A 17,203-nucleotide genomic window follows, 5' to 3' on the forward strand; every position below is an offset into this window, starting at 1 on the left:
GACATTGGGGGCAGCTGAGGGCACCGGGGGAGGCCGCGGGCACCAGGGGTGGCCGAGGGCACTGAGCACGGTCACAGGCACTAGGGGCAGCCACAGACACTGGGGGAGGCCGCGGGCACCAGGGGAGGCCAAGGGCACTGAGCGCGGTCACGGGCACTGGAGGAGGTTAAGTCTGGGTGGGCCTTTGGCAGCCTCTTGTTTTTTACAAGGCAGTTGGGGTTCAGTGACTTGCCCGGGGTCACTCAGCTAGTAAGTGTCTAGCATCTGAGGGCGGATTCGAATCCAGGCCCTCCTGACTGAAGGGCCAGCACTCTCTCGCACTCCCTTCCTTCCTAACTTACATCCAGGCAGCCCCTTCCCCAGTGGCCTCCTCAGGGGCCTGGGTAGGCAGGACTCACTCCTGTGAGCAGCCCCAGAGGCCCCATTTCACGGGGTATGAAGGAGGGCAACATCCCCCGCCTCTGAGTCTCTGGGCCTTCCTGGGCCTCGGTCCCTCTGGTCACTACCCTCCCCCTCAGCACAGGGGCTTGTTCTATGTCACTTGGCTCCTTGGGGAAGAGGGTCAGGGTCAGCTTGTTTTCCTTTTTCCCAAGATGGAGGCAGTGGGGAGGGGAGGGATGAGGGAGAGATTGCATCACCGGCGACCGTATCTCCCCCACGTGGTGAGGGGTCAGGGGCCGGGGGGGGGGGGGGATTCTCCTGGGAATTCTCCCTGGGACCCAAGGACCCTTGCACCCCCTGCAGGCGCCCTCCGTGACCCTGACTCCGCGGCAATTACGTTTCCAAGGAAGGTGCTGCCAAATAAGCCAGAAGGCTCTAGGACCCTCAGCTCCCTGACCATCTCACCCTGATCTCCCCCCAAGCCGGCAACAGACTCCCCTTCAGGAAGAGTCTCCAAGGGAGCCGCCATCAGCAGGCCCCAAGGGAACCAGTCCAACGCCCTCAACAGTTAACAAGAAGAAAGTGCCCCCGCCTCCACAAGGAGGAGCCCCCCGAAGGAGCAGGGAAAGGGAGGGGAGGGGACTTGGGACCCTGAGGAAACTGAGGTGGGGGAGGCACCTCACACAGAGGGAAACTTCCTTTCTCTCTTCTACCTTTCTCCCTCCCCCTCCTTTGTCTCTCTTCCTCTCTTTCCCTCTCTTTTCTTCTCTCCTTTCTCTTTCCCTTCTCTTTTTCCCACTCCCCCTCCTTTCTCTTCTCTTTCCCTCTTTCCCTCCCTTTTCTCCTTTTTCCCTCTCTCTTCCTCTCCCCCTCCTCTCTCTTTTTCCCTCTCTCCCCCTCCTCTTTTTCCTTCCCCTCCCTCCTCTCTCTTTCCCTCTCCCCCTCCTCTCTTTCCCTCTCCCCCTCCTCTCTTTCCCTCTCTCCCCTCCCTCCTCCCTCTTTCCCTCTCCTTCTCTCTTCTTTTTCCCTCTTTCCCTCTTTTCCCTCCTTCTCTTTCTCTCTCTCCCCCTCCTCTTTTTCCTTCTCCCCCTCCTCTCCTCTCTTTCTCTTCTTTTTCTCCTTTTCCTCTCTCCATCCCCTCCCTCCTCTCTCTTTCCCTCTCCCCCGCCTCTCTCCTTTGTCTCTCTTCCTCTCTTTCCCTCTCTTTTCTTCTCCTTTCTCTTTCCCTTCTTGACTTCTCTTTTTCCTTCTCCCCCTCCTCTCCTCTCTTTCTCTTCTTTTTCTCCTTTCCCTCTCTCAATCCCCTCCCTCCTCTCTCTTTCTCTCTCCCCCTCCTTCTCTCTTTCCCTCTCCCCCTCCTCTTCTCTCTCTCCCTTTTCTCCCTTTCCCTCTCTCCATTCCCTCCCTTCACTCCTCTTTCCCTTTGTCCCTTCATTCTCTTTCCCTCTCCCCCTCCTCTTCTCTCCCTCCCTTTTCTCCCTTTCCCTCTCTCCATTCCCTCCCTTCACTCCTTTCCCTGTCACTTCATTCTCTTTCCCTCCTCTCTCTCTCTCTCCTTCTCTCTCTCCTCTTTCCCTCTCACCCTCCCCTCCCTCTTCTCTCTTTCCGTCTCCCCCTCCTCTCTCTTTTTCCCTCTCTCCCCTCCTCTTTTTCCTTCTCCCCCTCCTCTCCTCTCTCTCTCTCTTCTTTTTCTCCTTCTTTCCCTCTCCTTCCCCTCCCTCCTCTCTCTTTCCCTCTCCGCCTCCTCTCTTTCCCTCTCTCCCCTCCCTCCTCTCTCTTTCCCTCTCCTCTCTTCTTTTTCCCTCTTTCCCTCTCTTCTCTTTCTCTTTCCCTCTCCCCCTTTCCCAGTCCAGCCAGGTGGGAAGCACAGATCAAAAAGCAAAGTCTTTTCGTTAAAACCGCACTAGGTGGACAACCAAGGGCCGCAAGAATTCCCCGAGATCCCCACAGCATAAAGCCCCACCCCCGTGGGGGCCGCTTTTCCCAACTCACTTGGAAGGTGGCGAGCATGGGCTGGGCCAGGGATCCCTGGGCTGGGAGGAGTGGCCGGCCATCTCCCGGTCTCCCTTCTCTCCAGAGCCCGGGACCCTGGGCCCCCCAGCCTCACGGCTCTGGCCATCGGCCCCGCGGAATGAGGGGTTCCTGCCAGCAGTGTCGGGGAGTCAGAAATTCAGGACAAGGAGCTGGAGCTTTGAGGGTGGGGACGCAAAGCTGGCCGGGACACAAGGCTGGCCAGGGGGCACTAGCCTGGGGGAGGGGGGGAAGGGGCGCTAGGCTGGCCTGGGCACGGCCGGGGGCGCAAAGCTGGCTGGGGGAGGGGCGCTAGGCTGGCCAGGGCGCAAGGCTCCTCGGGCTTCGGACAATGGAAACCTCATCGGGGAGGGGGCTCGGGTCAAGTGGAGCAGCTCAGTGGAGCCCCGGGCCCGAGAGGCGGGGCTTGTCCCCATAGGTGACGGGCAGATATCCCCCCTCCCTTCTTTCCCTTCCCCACCTCCCCCACCCCACCCCCGCCTGAACAATTGCCCTCGGGCTCCCCTTGCTTCCCCGAGCTGCTCCCGGTCCACTCCTGCCCCGGTGTTCCTGCAAGCCTCCCGGTGGTACAGCCGCCATCCTGCAGCCTGTTGCCATGGTCACGGGCTGGGAGCCGAGATTAAGGATGGCGCGATATGAGGGGGAGTAAACGCGTGCGTGTTGCCCCCCACCCCCCACCCTCGCCCGCACACACCCCGGCTGCTGCCACCCTGAGCTGGGCAGCGGCTGGCAGGCGGGGGAGGAGGGGTGAGGACTGGGGGGGGGGGGGGCTGGCCCAACTGGCAGAAGCGGGGGGGTGTCCAGGTGGGCCCTGCCTCCCCTCAGGGGAGCCCCTTCTTGGCAGGAGACCCGGGCAGGTGCTGCCCGCCGACAGGCGGCGGCTCCAGCAGAGCCTCCCCCAGCACAGCGCGCCCTGTGAGGGGCCGAGGGGGGCAAGATGGCTCCTTTCCCCTCGGCTGAAAATGGGCGAATCTCAGCAGGAGAGCGCTCTGTGTCGGGGCGCGAGGGGAGCTCCTGGGATCAGGGTCACCCAGCAGGCGTGAAACTAGACCCCACACGGACCCTCTCTCTCCCTCCCCTCCCCTTCTTTTCCGCTCCCCCTCCTCTCTCCCTTCCTTCTCTCCTTCTTTCTCCCTCCTCTCTCCTCTGTCACTCTTCTTCTCTCTTCTTCTCTCTCTTTCCCTCTCCTCCATCTTTTCCCCTTCCTGTCTGGTTTTTTTCTTTGGCTCTCCCTTCTTCCTCCCCGCTCTGTTTCTCCTCTCTTTTCTTTCTTTCTTTCTCTTCCTCTATCGGTCCCTCCTCCCTCCCTCTCTGCCTCTCTCTCTTCCTTTCTCTTTTTTGTCTCTGTCTCTCTTCCTCCCTCGTTTTTGTCTCTGTCCCTCTTTCTCTTCCTCCCTCCTTTTGGTCTCTCTCTTCCTCCCTCCCTTTTTGTCTGTCTCTGCATGTCTGAATCTCTTCCTCCCTCCTTTTTGTCTGTCTCTTTTCCTCCCTCTTTGTTTCTGTTTCCCTTCCTCCATCCTTTTTGTCTCTCTCTCTTTCTCTCTCCTTTTTGTTTCTGTCTCCCTTCCTCCTTCCTTTTTGTCTCTGTCATTCTTTCCCTTTTCCCTTTTTGTCTCTGTCCCTCTTTCTCTTCCTCCCTCCCTTTTTGTCTCTCTCTGTGTCTCTCTCTTCCTCCCTCCTTTTTGTCTCTCTCTTCCTCCTTCCTTTTTGTGTATCACTCTCTTCCTCCCTCCCTTTTTGTCTCTGTCTCTGCATGTCTGAATCTCTTCCTCCCTCCTTTTTGTCTCAGTCCCTCTTCCTCCCTCCTTTTTGTTTTTGTCTCCCTTCCTCCTTCCTTTTTGTCTCTCTCTCTCTTCCTTCCTCCCTTTTTGTCTCTCTCTTCCTTCTTTTTGTCTGTCTCTCTTTCTCCCTCCTTTTTGTCTCTGTCCCTCTTCCTCCCTCCTTTTTGTTTCTGTCTCCCTTCCTTCTTCCTTTTTGTCTCTCTCTCTCTCTCTCTTTCTCTCTCTCTCTCTCTCTCTCTCTCTCTCTCTCTTCCTTCCTCCCTTTTTGTCTCTCTCTTCCTCCCTTCTTTTTGTCTGTCTCTCTTCCTCCCTCCTTTTTGTCTCTGTCCCTCTTCCTCCCTCCTTTTTGTTTCGGTCTCCCTTCCTCCTTCCTTTTTGTCTCTCTCTCTTCCTTCCTCCCTTTTTGTCTCTGTCTCTCTCCCTCCTTTTTGTCTCTTTCTTCCTCCCTCCTTTTTGTCTGTCACTTTCTCTTCCTCACTTTCTTTTTGTCTCTCTGTATGTCTGAATCTCTTCCTCCCTCCTTTTTGTCTATCTCTCTTCCTCCCTCCTTTTTGTCTGTGTCCCTCTTCCTCCTTTTTGTTTCTGTCTCCCTTCCTCCTTCCTTTTTGTCTCTCTTTCTCTTCCTTCCTCCCTTTTTGTCTCTGTCTCTCTCTTCCTCCCTCCTTTGTGTCTTTCTCTTCCTCCCTCCTTTTTGTCTGTCACTCTTTCTCTTCCTCCCTCCTTTTTGTTTCTGTCTCCCTCCTTCCTTCCTTTTTGTCTCTCTCTTCCTTCCTCCCTTTTTGTCTCTGTGTCTCTCTCTTTCTCCCTCATTTTTATCTCTCTTCCTCCCTCCTTTTTGTCTGTCACTCTTTCTCTTCCTCACTCTCTGTTTGTCTCTGTCTCTGTATGTCTGAATCTCTTCCTCCCTCCTTTTTGTCTGTCTCTCTTCCTCCCTCCCTTTTTGTCTCTCTCTTCTTCCTTTTTGTCCGTCTTGCTTCCCACCTCCTTTTTTGTCTCTGTCACTCTTTCTCTTCCTTCCTCCCTTTTTGTCTCTCTGTGTCTCTCTCTTCCTCCCTCCTTTTTGTCTCTCTCTTCCTCCTTCCTTTTTGTCTGTCACTCTTTCTCTTCCTCCCTCCCTTTTTGTCTCTGTCTCTGCATGTCTGAATCTCTTCCTTCCTCCTTTTTGTCTGTCTCTCTTCCTGCCTTTTTGTCTCTGTCCCTCTTCCTCCCTCCTTTTTGTTTCTGTCTCCCTCCTTCCTTTTTGTCTCTCTCTTCCTTCCTCCCTTTTTGTCTGTCTCTCTCTTCCTCCCTCCTTTTTGTGTGTCTCTCTTCCTCCCTCCTTTTTGTCTCAGTCCCTCTTCCTCCCTCCTTTTTGTTTCTGTCTCCCTTCCTCCTTCCTTTTTGTCTCTCTCTCTCTTCCTTCCTCCCTTTTTGTCTCTCTCTGTGTCTCTCTCTTCCTCCCTTCTTTTTGTCTGTCTCTTCCTGCCTCCTTTTTGTCTCTGTCCCTCTTCCTCCCTCCTTTTTGTTTCTGTCTCCCTTCCTCCTTCCTTTTTGTCTCTCTCTCTCTTCCTTCCTCCCTTTTTGTCCGTCTTTTTTCCCCTCCTTTTTGTGTCTCTCTTCCTCCCTCCTTTTTGTCTGTCCCTCTTCCTCCTTTTTGTTTCTGTCACTCTCCTCTTCCCTTTTTCTCTGCCTCTTTTCCTCCCTCCTTTTTTTTTTGTCTCTGTATGTCTGAATCTCTTCCTCCCTCTTTTTTGTCTGTCTCTCTTCCTCCTTTTTGTCTGTCACTCTTTCCTTTTTCCCCTTTTGTCTCTGTCCTTCTTCCTTTTTGTCTCTTTCACTCTCTCTTCTTCCCTCCCCTTTTCTCTGCCTCTCTTTCTCCCTCCTTTTTGTCTGTTTTTCTCTTCCTCCCTCCTTTTTGTCTGTCTCTTTCTCTCCTCCCCCTCCCTGTTCCTGCACGGTTTCTGTTTTTCCCTTTTTCTTTCGGTTATTCTCTCCTTCTCTAGCTCCATCTCTCCTCTGCTTGAGTGCTGGGCTGGGACATGTCTTCCCCCAAAGTTCTTCTCAGCAGGTTCTCCATCCACTCAGTCTGTACAATGCTCACACGTTAATGATCCGGACATACTAAAAGCAGACAAGTTCCAAAGGCCGGGGGTGGGGATTCGGTCCAAGAGTGACAGACAAAAAGAAGGGAGAGAGACACAGAGACAAAAAGGGAGGAAGGAAGAGAGAGACAAAAAGGAAGGAGGAAGGGAGACAGAAACAAAAAGGAGGGAGGAAGAGGGACAGACAAAAAGAAGGGAGGAAGAGAGAGACAAAAAGGAAGGAGGAAAAGGGACAGAGACAAAAAGGAGACCACTGGGAGAACAGTGGTCCAGGGTTTTCAGGCCGGGCGCTGGAAGCAATGAGACTTTACTGCCAGCGTTCTTAGACCTTTCCCAACAAGGAAAAGACGAAACTTCCTCTGCCTGGAGTGTTCTGATGGCCCTGGGCAAGGAAGGAGTTCAGCATCCGTGTTAGGAGAAAAAAGGAGCTGTCTCCTAGGTCCAACTGAGGCCCTGGGCCACAACCATTCTCTCCTAATCCTCTCCCTTAAATTCAAAGGTCCTCTAGACTCCAGGAGGAGGAGTGAAGGCTTGATCTAAGGGGAGATCGTGTCCCAGGGAGGTCTCAAGAGACGAAGGAACGAGGAAACCTTTCTTGTGCTCTGAGTTTAAAGTCCTGTGCTAAGCAGGGATTCACATTTTACGGGTACGGACGCCCCCAGAGCTGAGCTTCTGGAGGCCCTTCACACACGTCCACAGTAACACCACAGTGTTCAGGGAACGGGACCGTGGCTGGTGTCCGGGACTTGAGGGAGGAGGACTTTCTTCTCCTGCCTTCTGCAGCTGCTGGGGGCTGGGATGGAAACAGGGTTGGGGTCCTGTTTGGGTCTGAGGGAGACAGTACGAGAGGCTGGCCCACATAGGGGAGAGCTGGGGAAAGGGTGACTCTCCCCAGGAGGGGGGGGGGCCTGCAGAGGAATTCCACTTTTTGTAAAATCCCTGTCAGTGAGCAGCCAGGAAAAGGGAGGGGGGAGCAACATCCCGAGTTGTGGCTGGCACGGGGACCCTCAAAAGGTTTGCCGAGCCCTGGCCCATCTCACCTCCCGCGTCCTCTGACAACTCTGGGTGGGGGGCCCCCGTTCTGTACCTGAGCAGATGGAGCCCAGGGAGGGGCGGGCAAGTCTCATCACAAAATATCCATTCCGCGAGGCAGAGGCAAGATGGGGGGGGGGGGGAGGCCGGGGTTCCCCTGAGCTTCTCCAAAGCCCCCTCCACACCTTAAATAACATCTCAGAATGAATTCTGGACTGGCAGACCCAAGCAGAAGGCAGGATGAAACGCTATTCCAGCGCAGACCAGCAGAGGGGGCAGGCGGGAGAGGTCCATCTCACTGGGCCCAGAATGGAGGGCAGTTCGGGGTGGGCACAGCCAGCAGCCCGAGCGCTCAGCCCCCGGACAGTAAGACCAGCTGGGCAACTTCTGAAGCCACGGGGCCCGGGACCAGCCACGGGGCCTAGGACACACGACCCAGCACGGGTTCGGTTACAATCAACCTTTTTTATTTTGATTTCCCAAAAGTAAGGCACTCCCCAGTGTGAGCATGAGCCTGTGGCCACAGGCTGGCCTCGTAGAGAAAAAGACAGAAACAGAGCAAGGACACTTAAAAATCTGGGCTCCTCGGACACGGAAGGGATCGGGGCCCAGGACCGCGTCAGGCGGTCCTGCCCGCCGCGGACCCTCACCGGGCGCACATTCGGGGCTCGCCGCTTCCGGAAAGCCCTTCCTCCGCCGCTGCCTCCCCAAGGGCGCGCTGTGCTCCGCGCGGGCAGCCGAGGAACCGGGGAGGAAGGGTCCGAGAGGCAGCTTCTGGCAGCCGAGAGTTTCAGCATAGAAAGGTTAATTCACAGTAAGGCTGTAAAAAGTGTTTTTAAAAAGAGTGCAAGAAGAACGTGGAACGTTTGGAAGATTAAAAGCAGCTGAGTTACACTGCGTGCTAGCTTTGGGGGAGCCCCTCTGCAGGACGACGCCCAACTTCCACCTCCCTGCGCCCAGGCTGGTCTTGATGGAGCTGGTTCAGCAGCACGAGAAAGGGGGGCCGCCACAATGGTCCCCACCGACCACCCCGGTCAGCAAGCCCGGCTCACTCCTCCTGCCGCCGCCCACCCCGCAGAGGGAAACAACGACCCTCGGAAGGGGTGGCCAGGGGCTCTGTCCCCCTCCCAGAGGAACCGGCCAGCTCTGCTCCCTGGGCCCCCACGCCCTGATGGCTCCTGACTTGGAGAAGGCACTTTTTTAGGCTCAGACGGTCGCTGCTCTTTGTCCCTGGCTTCTGGAGCCAGAGAAATCTAACCCTGTTTCTTAAAAACAGAAGGGTCCGAAGAACCCCCAAACACCCCGACGCTCTAATTCCGGTGGGCTCGCCCAGTGCCACCTTGGCACTGTACTTCAGGGGGGCAAACGAGCCCACGCCCGCGGCTGGCGGCTCCTCTGGGGAGACGAGCAGGGACGCCCACTTTCAGGGTGTCTGATCACAAAGGGTTAGATGGCGAAGGCGACTTCAACCCGAACCGAGGCCTCGGTCCCAAAGAACAAACAGGAAGCCGAGAAAGGCGCCGGAGCCAGCGGGTGGGGGGGAGGGGGGCGGCCCGACCCCTTCTGTGAGCGCGGCTGATCCAGGAGACAAAGGGGCCCGGGGGGTCGGAGCCGCGTCCACCGGGCCAAGGAGGAGGGCTTCTCTCAGAGTGTTTCATGGGCTACAAGAATTCGCCAAGGGCTATTGAACACAAGGCTCTTTACTGAAAGCATCGCGTTAATGGCGGCCGGGGCGGGCTTTCCTCGGCGTCTGCGGGGCTCGTCTGGGCAGAGCAGGTCGGGCCGCCCGCGGGGGCTCCACGGAGGCTAGTTCTCGAATCTGGCGTAAGGGTTCTGTTCTTTAAACAGGCCTGGAAACGAGATGTTCAGAGCACAGCCCGGTGACCCAAGGGGCAGAGAAACAGCTTCCCAGCTCTCAGGGAGGGGGGGGGCCCAGACCCCCTCCGGCTCCAACCTGACTGGGGGACCCACCGCCCACGACAGGAAGCCCCCCCCCCTTCACAGGGCCTGAGCCCTTCCTGTTCCTCCCTATGGCCCCCAGAGACAGGGCTCCGGCCCTGGGGCCCAGCACCCCCTCCTAGGGAAGGGTGGGAGCAGTGGGAAAAGTCAGGACGTCGTGGGCCACCGGGTCGGAGGAGGTGCCCAGACAAGGCCGGGTCCTCGCCCTTGGTACCCCCAGGCCCAGACCAGCGGCTTCTCCCAAAGCTTCACACACGATGACAGGGAAGAGGGTCTCCTGCCAGCTTCCCCCAGCTTGCGAAGGCCGCATCCTGCTCGCGGACGGGGGAGTGCGGGCAGGGCCGCGTGTGTCGGGCCCAGCGGGCCTCTGGGACACCTCCCGGACAAAGCGCCCTCCCCGCGGGGCACCGCCCATGTGGCTGAGGCCGCACGCAGACCAACAAAAGGCTCTCACCATATTTTTTCCTGATTTCTTCGTGTCTGGACTTCATCTCCGCTCTCCTGCAAGAAGGAAATCCGGTCACACACCGAGAGGACCCGACTGTCCCTTTCCGTTTGCACGCCCCGGGAGCGGACGCTGGCACGCTGACCCCAAGGCTGGCTGCCCGGCGCCTCCTCTCACCCGGAGCCTCGAGACTCCTGAACTCCCAGGGGGAGACGCAGCGACCACAGCAGCCTCCTGGCCGCGAGCACGCGCCCTCACCATGGGCAGACCCCTGACGGCCTGCGCTCCCGCCCTCCCTGGCCGGCTCTTCCCCGACGTCCCCCTCCTGCGTCCCACGTCCAGCTAGAGATTCCCCGGCAGCCGCCCAGGCCCCGAGGCAGCAGGCAGGCGTCTGCCCCTCCCCTCCTAGGCCTCTGTGGTCTCCATTCTCCCCAGCCCGGCCTCCGGGCACTGCCAGGCTGGACGCTGGCTCCACACGCCCGCGTCCTGGACTCCCTCCGAGGCTCATTCCTCAGCATCCCCGGCCAGTCTCACCGCCCCCCCCCCTTCCTTTTGCTGATCCCACACCCCAGACCCTCCTTGGCTCGGGCCGGCTGCCCTTCTAGCCTTGGGCTCCAGCATGGGCCGGCCCTCAGAACCAGCAAAGAGAACGGCGTGATTCAGATGCAGCACAAATGCAGCACAGAGGCTGAGGCTGGAGGCCCGAGTCAGCCCCCGGAAGCCCGAGTCAGCTCCCGGAGGCCCGAGTCAGCCCCCGGAGGCCCGAGCCACCCCCAAAGACCCAAGTCAGCCCCCAGAGGCCAGAGTCAGCCCCCGGAGGCCCGAGCCACCCCCAAAGACCCAAGTCAGCTCCCGGAGGCCCGAGTCAGCTCCCTGAGGCCCGAGTCAGCCCCCGGAGGCCCGAGTCAGCCCCCGGAGGCCCGAGCCACCCCCAAAGACCCAAGTCAGCCCCCAGAGGCCAGAGTCAGCCCCCGGAGGCCCGAGCCACCCCCAGAAGCCCGGCCTGAGCCGAGCCTGGAGATCCAAGTCGGGCCCTGGAGGCCCGAGCGGGCGGGGCGCCCTCACCTCTCCTCCTGCCGAACTCTTCTCTCTTCTCTCTCCCTGGCAGCGCGCTCCTCCTCTTTGTCGGACCTGCCAAGACCAAGAGTCACCGGTCAGTGGCCGCAGCTGCGGGCCCGGGCCCTGCCCCAGGCGCCCCCCGAGGCTCACCTGGGGTGTTTCTTTTTCCGGCAGCAGCAGCAGCAGCAGATGGTGATACCCAGGAGGAGGGCACCTCCCACCACCGACATGGCGATGATCAGGGCTTCGAAGTTCACTGGGACACGAGGACGAGCAAAGTGAAGGTGGCCCCAGGCAGCAGGACCCCCCCCCCCGGGGTGCATACTGCAGCCTCCCGGCCGTGAGCGCCCCCTCTGCATGGGGGTCTAACCCCATCTGGCCTTTCCTACGGGAACGCTCCCCCCTCCTCACGGCAGGACCTCCCCCGCTCACCATTCCCTCTTGTTTCAGAGGACAAGGTCCCTGAGCACAAGGCCCGGCCCCTCACAGTCGGTCCCCGTGCGGAGCACTCCTAGTGCCCAGGAGCCAGGAGGACCCCCCCACACACACCACGAGGGCCCAAGGCCAGCCTTCGATGGGGACTGCGGCCCCGCGGGCAGCAGGAGGGAGGGAGCACTTACCCCAGCACACGCCCCATCGGGCAGAGCTCAGCTGGCAGAGCGAGCTGGGCGGCAGGATCTTCCGGACCGGATAGTCCAGGCAGGCGTTATTCGTATAGCACCAGAAGCACTGAAACGGGAGGGAATCAGAGCTGAGCGGCCCTCGGCCTCCCCTCACGGGGACGTGCCTGGGAACGGGGGACGGGGAGCACACGAGCAGGGGAGGAGGAGGAGGGAGCCAGGGGCACCGTCCTGTGGCTGGCGGGCCTGGCCCTGACTGGCCCCCTACTGAGGGGCGCTCCCCTCCCTCAGGAAAGCAGGAGCCTCTTCTCCCGGCAGATTCATGAGCCCAAAAGGCCTGAGGGCAGCGCTCAGCCAGGTGGCAACAACGGGAAGACTACCTCAGCCCTCCTAAGTCTCAGAGGCTCTGGTCTGGCCCCGGGGAGGTCTGGGGTATCCCAGGAAAATCAGCACACTTGGCACAGACGCTCCAGGATGGGCCTAAACGTCGGGCCTCGGTCCAGCAAAACTGGCCTGCAGGACCAGCCCGGAGCACAATTCTGCCCCGAGGGCCTGGAAGTGCCCGGGAGCACCACCCTCCTCCCAGAAAGAGCAGCCCCAGGGGTCCCCCCCATCCGGAACCAGACAGGCCCCTGTCACTCAAACGGGCTCCTTCTGTGTCTGCGTTCAGTCTCACCACCTGGAGTGAATGTCCTCAGGCCACAGGCTGGCCTTGGCACCGGGCCCTGCCCTGGACCCTGCCAGGGGAGGTTCCTGCCAGAGCCAGAGCTTCCAAAGCTCCCCGGGTGCACAAAACCCTCTCTCCTAAGAGAAAACCCCAGCCTGGCTGACCCACCCGCCCACCCACCCACCAGCAAGCACTTTTCAAAGGCCTGCAGGCCATCGGGCTCCGGGAGGAGCCCCACAGGAGGAGCTGACCAGGAGCGGCCTGGGACGTGGGGGAGGGCCTGAGCACTTACCGAGACGTTCTTCAGGCACTCGCTGCAGGATTTGTTGGTGTTCTCAGAGCAAGCTGGGGGGAAACAGCCTCCATCAGATGCAGAGGAAGAAGGGGCCCACATTTTAATGCCCCCAACTCCCCACAAGGACCTGCTGGCACCAGAAAAGCCTCAACCGGTTGCTCATAGAATCCTGACGTTCAGGGCCCTCTGCTTTACAAAGGGGGAAACTGAGGCTCAGAAAGGGGCTGCCTCCAGCCTGGACTCTGCAACAAGCCTTGCATGAGTTTTCTCTTTCCCAACGGACACAATCTGCCATATTCCCCCTTCCCCTCACATCCCCATGGAGAAAAAAGAGAAATGAGACTCTAACAAAGGTACAAAACCAACATCCCGACCTGCTGCAAAGCCTTGAGCCAGGACGAGCCAGGATATCCCCAGACATCCCCAGGATGAACCAGGACAAGGCGGGCCATCCCCAGGACGAGCCAGGACAAGGTCGGCCATCCCCAGGATGAGCCAGGACGAGCCAGGACATCCCCAGGATGAGCCAGGATATCCCCAGACATCCCCAGGATGAGCCAGGACAAGGCGGGCCATCCCCAGGACGAGCCAGGACAAGGTCGGCCATCCCCAAGGTGAGCCAGGACGAGCCAGGCCATCCTCAGGACGAGCCAGGACGAGCCAGCACGAGCCAAAACATCCCCAGGATGAGCCAGGATATCCCCAGACATCCCCAGGACGAGCCAGGACAAGCCAGGACGAGCCAGCACGAGCCAAAACATCCCCAGGATGAGCCAGGATATCCCCAGACATCCCCAGGACGAGCCAGGACAAGGTCAGCCATCCCCAAGGTGAGCCAGGACGAGCCAGGACATCCCCAGGATGAGCCAGGACAAGGCAGGCCATCCCCAGGACGGGCCAGGACAAGGTTGGCATCCCCAGGACGAGCCAGAACATCCCCAGGATGAGCCAGGACAAGGCGGGCCATCCCCAGGACGGGCCAGGACAAGGTTGGAATCCCCAGGACGAGCCAGGACGAGCCAGGACATCCCCAGGATGAGCCAGGATATCCCCAGACATCCCCAGGACGAGCCAGGACAAGGTCAGCCATCCCCAAGGTGAGCCAGGACAAGCCAGGACATCCCCAGGATGAGCCAGGATATCCCCAGATATCCCCAGGACGAGCCAGGACAAGGCGGGCCATTCCCCAGGACGAGCCAGGACATCCCCAGGATGAGCCAGGATATCCCCAGGACAAGCCAGGACAAGGTTGGCATCCCCAGGACGAGCCAGAACATCCCCAGGATGAGCCAGGACAAGGCGGGCCATCCCCAGGACGGGCCAGGACAAGGTTGGAATCCCCAGGACGAGCCAGGACGAGCCAGGACATCCCCAGGATGAGCCAGGATATCCCCAGACATCCCCAGGACGAGCCAGGACAAGGTCAGCCATCCCCAAGGTGAGCCAGGACGAGCCAGGACGAGCCAGGACATCCCCAGGATGAGCCAGGATATCCCCAGATATCCCCAGGACGAGCCAGGACAAGGCGGGCCATTCCCCAGGACGAGCCAGGACATCCCCAGGATGAGCCAGGATATCCCCAGGACAAGCCAGGACAAGGTTGGCATCCCCAGGACGAGCCAGGACATCCCCAGGATGAGCCAGGATATCCCCAGACATCCCCAGGACGAGCCAGGACAAGGTCAGCCATCCCCAAGGTGAGCCAGGACGAGCCAGGACATCCCCAGGATGAGCCAGGACAAGGCGGGCCATTCCCCAGGACGAGCCAGGACATCCCCAGGATGAGCCAGGATATCCCCAGGACAAGCCAGGACAAGGTTGGCATCCCCAGGACGAGCCAGGACATCCCCAGGATGAGCCAGGATATCCCCAGACATCCCCAGGACGAGCCAGGACAAGGTCAGCCATCCCCAAGGTGAGCCAGGACGAGCCAGGACATCCCCAGGATGAGCCAGGACAAGGCGGGCCATTCCCCAGGATGGGCCAGGACGAGGTTGGTATCCCCAGGACGAGCCAGGATATCCCCAGGATGAGCCAGGACAAGGCGGGCCATTCCCCAGGATGGGCCAGGACAAGGTTGGTATCCCCAGGACGAGCCAGGACGAGCCAGGACATCCCCAGGACGAGCCAGGATATCCCCAGATATCCCCAGGACGAGCCAGGACAAGGCGGGCCATTCCCCAGGACGAGCCAGGACGAGCCAGGATGAGCCAGGACAAGGCAGGCCATCCCCAGGACGGGCCAGGACAAGGTTGGCATCCCCAGGACGAGCCAGGACATCCCCAGGATGAGCCAGGACAAGGCAGGCCATCCCCAGGACGGGCCAGGACAAGGTTGGTATCCCCAGGACAAGCCAGGACTCTGCCTGAGAACTCTGGGCGGCCCCTGCCCTGCCCAAGCTAGGCCTTCCAAGGCTCTGGGCCTAAGGTCACCAGGCTTCCCCAGGAAGCCAGAATGAGGAAGCGGTGTCCCTCCCTGCCCCTAGACGATGTGGGCCAGATCAGCCCAGGGCCCGGCTCACAGGCCACATTCCCCTCTGTTTACTGGGTTAGGAGCCCTAGTAGGTGAGGTCCTGGAGGGCAGCAACGGGCCCTTCCCAGGGCTCGATAAAGGCTCGGGCTGAACATGAGGCGAGTAACTCAGAGCCCCTTTATCAGGACCCAAGACCTCCCCCAAAGAAAGAAGCACGTGGGGGGGTGAGGGGAAACAGGACCAGAAGCGCCTGTGGGAGGGGGGACCAGGACAAGAACTGCACAAGGAGGGGGGAAGGGAGACAGGACGAGGACTCCAGAAGGACCTTGCAGGTGGGGGGGTTACAACCCCCCCCAAACAATGGCAAACTGGGAGACTCGAGACAAGTCCCGGAAAGCCTCCGCTCTGGCACCTCCAAAGTCGAAGCGTGATTGGAGGGAGGAGGGGGTGACGCAAAAACCAGGGGAAACCAGGAAGGGGCGCGGTGGGGATGGGTCCTTCCCGTCGGGACCAGCGCGCCCCGCCCCACTATGCGCAAGCGCAGGTTGCCCCCAGGAGAGCCCGACTCCCCCGCTCTCCTCCCCGCGCAAGCGCAGTGGGCTCGCCCTCAGCCCAGCTCCCTCCTCGCCCTCCATCCTCCCCCCACTCCGCTCTTACCAGCGGCCGCGCTCTGGGCGGACACGGCCGGCCCGGACGGAGGCAGGAGTAGCGGCAACAGCAGCAGCAGCGGCCCGAGCAGCGCGGCCCGAGCCGGGCCCCGGGGCTCCATGAGCAGGCGCTCTGCGGCCCCTGCCGCTCACGGACGCGGACGCGGAGCAGCCCCCGGGGACAGAGAGGGACCACGGGCGGCCGCGGAGCTGGTCACCGCTTTCTGAGCCACAGTCCGAGCTCGTGACTGGGCAGGCGCGGGGCGGGGCCGGGGCGGGGCCGGAGCTGGGGGCGTCACTGCGCAGGCGCCGAACGCTCCCGCGAGAGCCTGCCCGTCCCTAGGGGAGGGGGAAGAAGGGGCGGAGCGCGATGTTTACTCTCCTCACTCTCCTGGGTCCTGCCCCACCTCGTCTCCCCTCCCGCAGCCCCCGCCGCCCGTTCAGCTCTGGGCTGCATAGGCAGCAGGGGTCCGGGAGGGGCGGGGGGGCCTTTTAGGCCCAGTTTCCTGGTCTCCAGTACGATGGGGGCACCCGCGGTGTCCTGCTGAGCATTCTCGGGCCGGACAAGCCCAGACTCCCACGGTCCCTGTGGGCACCTGGCGCGAAGGTCCCGGGCTGGGAAGGGGCCCGTGTCACATGGGGCTCACTGCCCTGGGGTGCGCCGCCCCCGTCACCGCCCTCGCACCCTACTAGGTGAAAGCCTGCGGAAAGGGGGGTCCTCGCTGGCCTGCAGCCCAGGGACTTGTGTGGGTCTGGGGGTGTCCTAAGGGGGGTCCCGAGCGCCGACATCACTTCATGGCTTCGGAGGCCGGGGCCCACTTGCTCCGCCCTCAGGAGTGGAGGGCACGAGGACAGAATGTGCCCCAGGGGTCTCCCTGATCTCTCCTCTCTGGGACCCCAGGGCCTGGGCGGAAAGACATTTAATAAACCCAAGTAGCTCCGAGCGGGCCTCTGGGAGGCAGTGCCGAGAGCTCTGTGGCTGCGGGCAGGGCCCGTGGGATAGACCGGCTCTAAGGCTTGGTTAGGGGCCTGGCAGGAAGGAAGCTCGGTCCAGCCTCGGGGTCCGCCTGCCGCGGGCGCCCCTTAGGAGCCGGGCCACAAGCTGCTGCCCAAACTCACGAGGGGCAGGGAGGAACTCTTGTTCTGACCCTGAATTCGGAGGCGACCGAGCAGAGGAGGATCCCCTCTTAGCAAAAGGGAGGGGACGGTGCCGTCTCAAGAGGGCAGCTGTGCATTCTGGGGAGCGATTCGGAGCTAGGCCCGAAAGTTACCGCTCTGTGCGTCCCCTTGATCCAGCAGTGTCTCCACTGCTTCTATCCCAAAGGAGGGAAAGGGGCCCGTGTGTGCACCAATGTTTGCGGCTGCCCTGTCTGTAGGGGCCAGAAACTGGAACCTGAGCGGCGCCGTCACTGGGGGAAGGGCTGATAAATTGTGGTCTGTGAATGTTGTGGAATATGATTGTTCGGTAAGGAATGACCAGCAGGAGGGTTTCAGAGAGGCCGGAGAGACTCACAGGAACTGAAGCTGAGGGAAGGGAGCAGGGCCAGGAGGTCATCATATACCTCACTATGCGCCTCTACAACGATACTGTACGGGGGTGTATTCTGATGGCTCCCCAGCAATGAGAGGAACCAAATCAGTTCCAATGGCGCAGGAATGCACTGAACCAGCGACGCCCAGCGAGAGAACCCGGGGAGGTGACTAAGAACCACTTCTTGGAATTCCCAGTCCCT

The 17,203-nt window shown here is 60.4% G+C and overlaps 1 protein-coding gene across 1 annotated transcript; it reads right to left on the minus strand.

Annotated features, from left to right (window-relative positions):
- Positions 1-7,756: 7,756 nt before the first annotated feature.
- Positions 7,757-15,701, minus strand: PTTG1IP (PTTG1 interacting protein). Its single transcript, XM_051998281.1, has 7 exons — positions 15,481-15,701; positions 12,349-12,401; positions 11,390-11,498; positions 10,920-11,025; positions 10,776-10,841; positions 9,720-9,766; positions 7,757-9,156 (listed from the first exon to the last, which is right to left on the minus strand). Exons 1-7 carry the CDS (start codon positions 15,590-15,592, stop codon positions 9,113-9,115), a joined length of 537 nt encoding a protein of 178 aa, XP_051854241.1. The 5' UTR covers positions 15,593-15,701; the 3' UTR covers positions 7,757-9,112.
- Positions 15,702-17,203: the final 1,502 nt, after the last annotated feature.

The sequence above is a fragment of the Antechinus flavipes genome, chromosome 4 (assembly GCF_016432865.1).
Source record: "Antechinus flavipes isolate AdamAnt ecotype Samford, QLD, Australia chromosome 4, AdamAnt_v2, whole genome shotgun sequence".
Classification (NCBI taxonomy): Eukaryota; Metazoa; Chordata; class Mammalia; order Dasyuromorphia; family Dasyuridae; genus Antechinus; species Antechinus flavipes.

Bases quoted from the DNA above. Each gene is read 5' to 3' on its own strand.
- PTTG1IP (XM_051998281.1), bottom strand. From the start codon at position 15,592: ATGGAGCCCCGGGGCCCGGCTCGGGCCGCGCTGCTCGGGCCGCTGCTG. The intron at 11,499-12,348 runs GTAAGTGCTCAG...CTCCCGTTTCAG, and splicing joins AGTGCCTGAAGAACGTCTCG to TGCTTCTGGTGCTATACGAA. The intron at 9,157-9,719 runs GTGAGAGCCTTT...TCTCGTTTCCAG, and splicing joins AGAAATCAGGAAAAAATATG to GCCTGTTTAAAGAACAGAAC.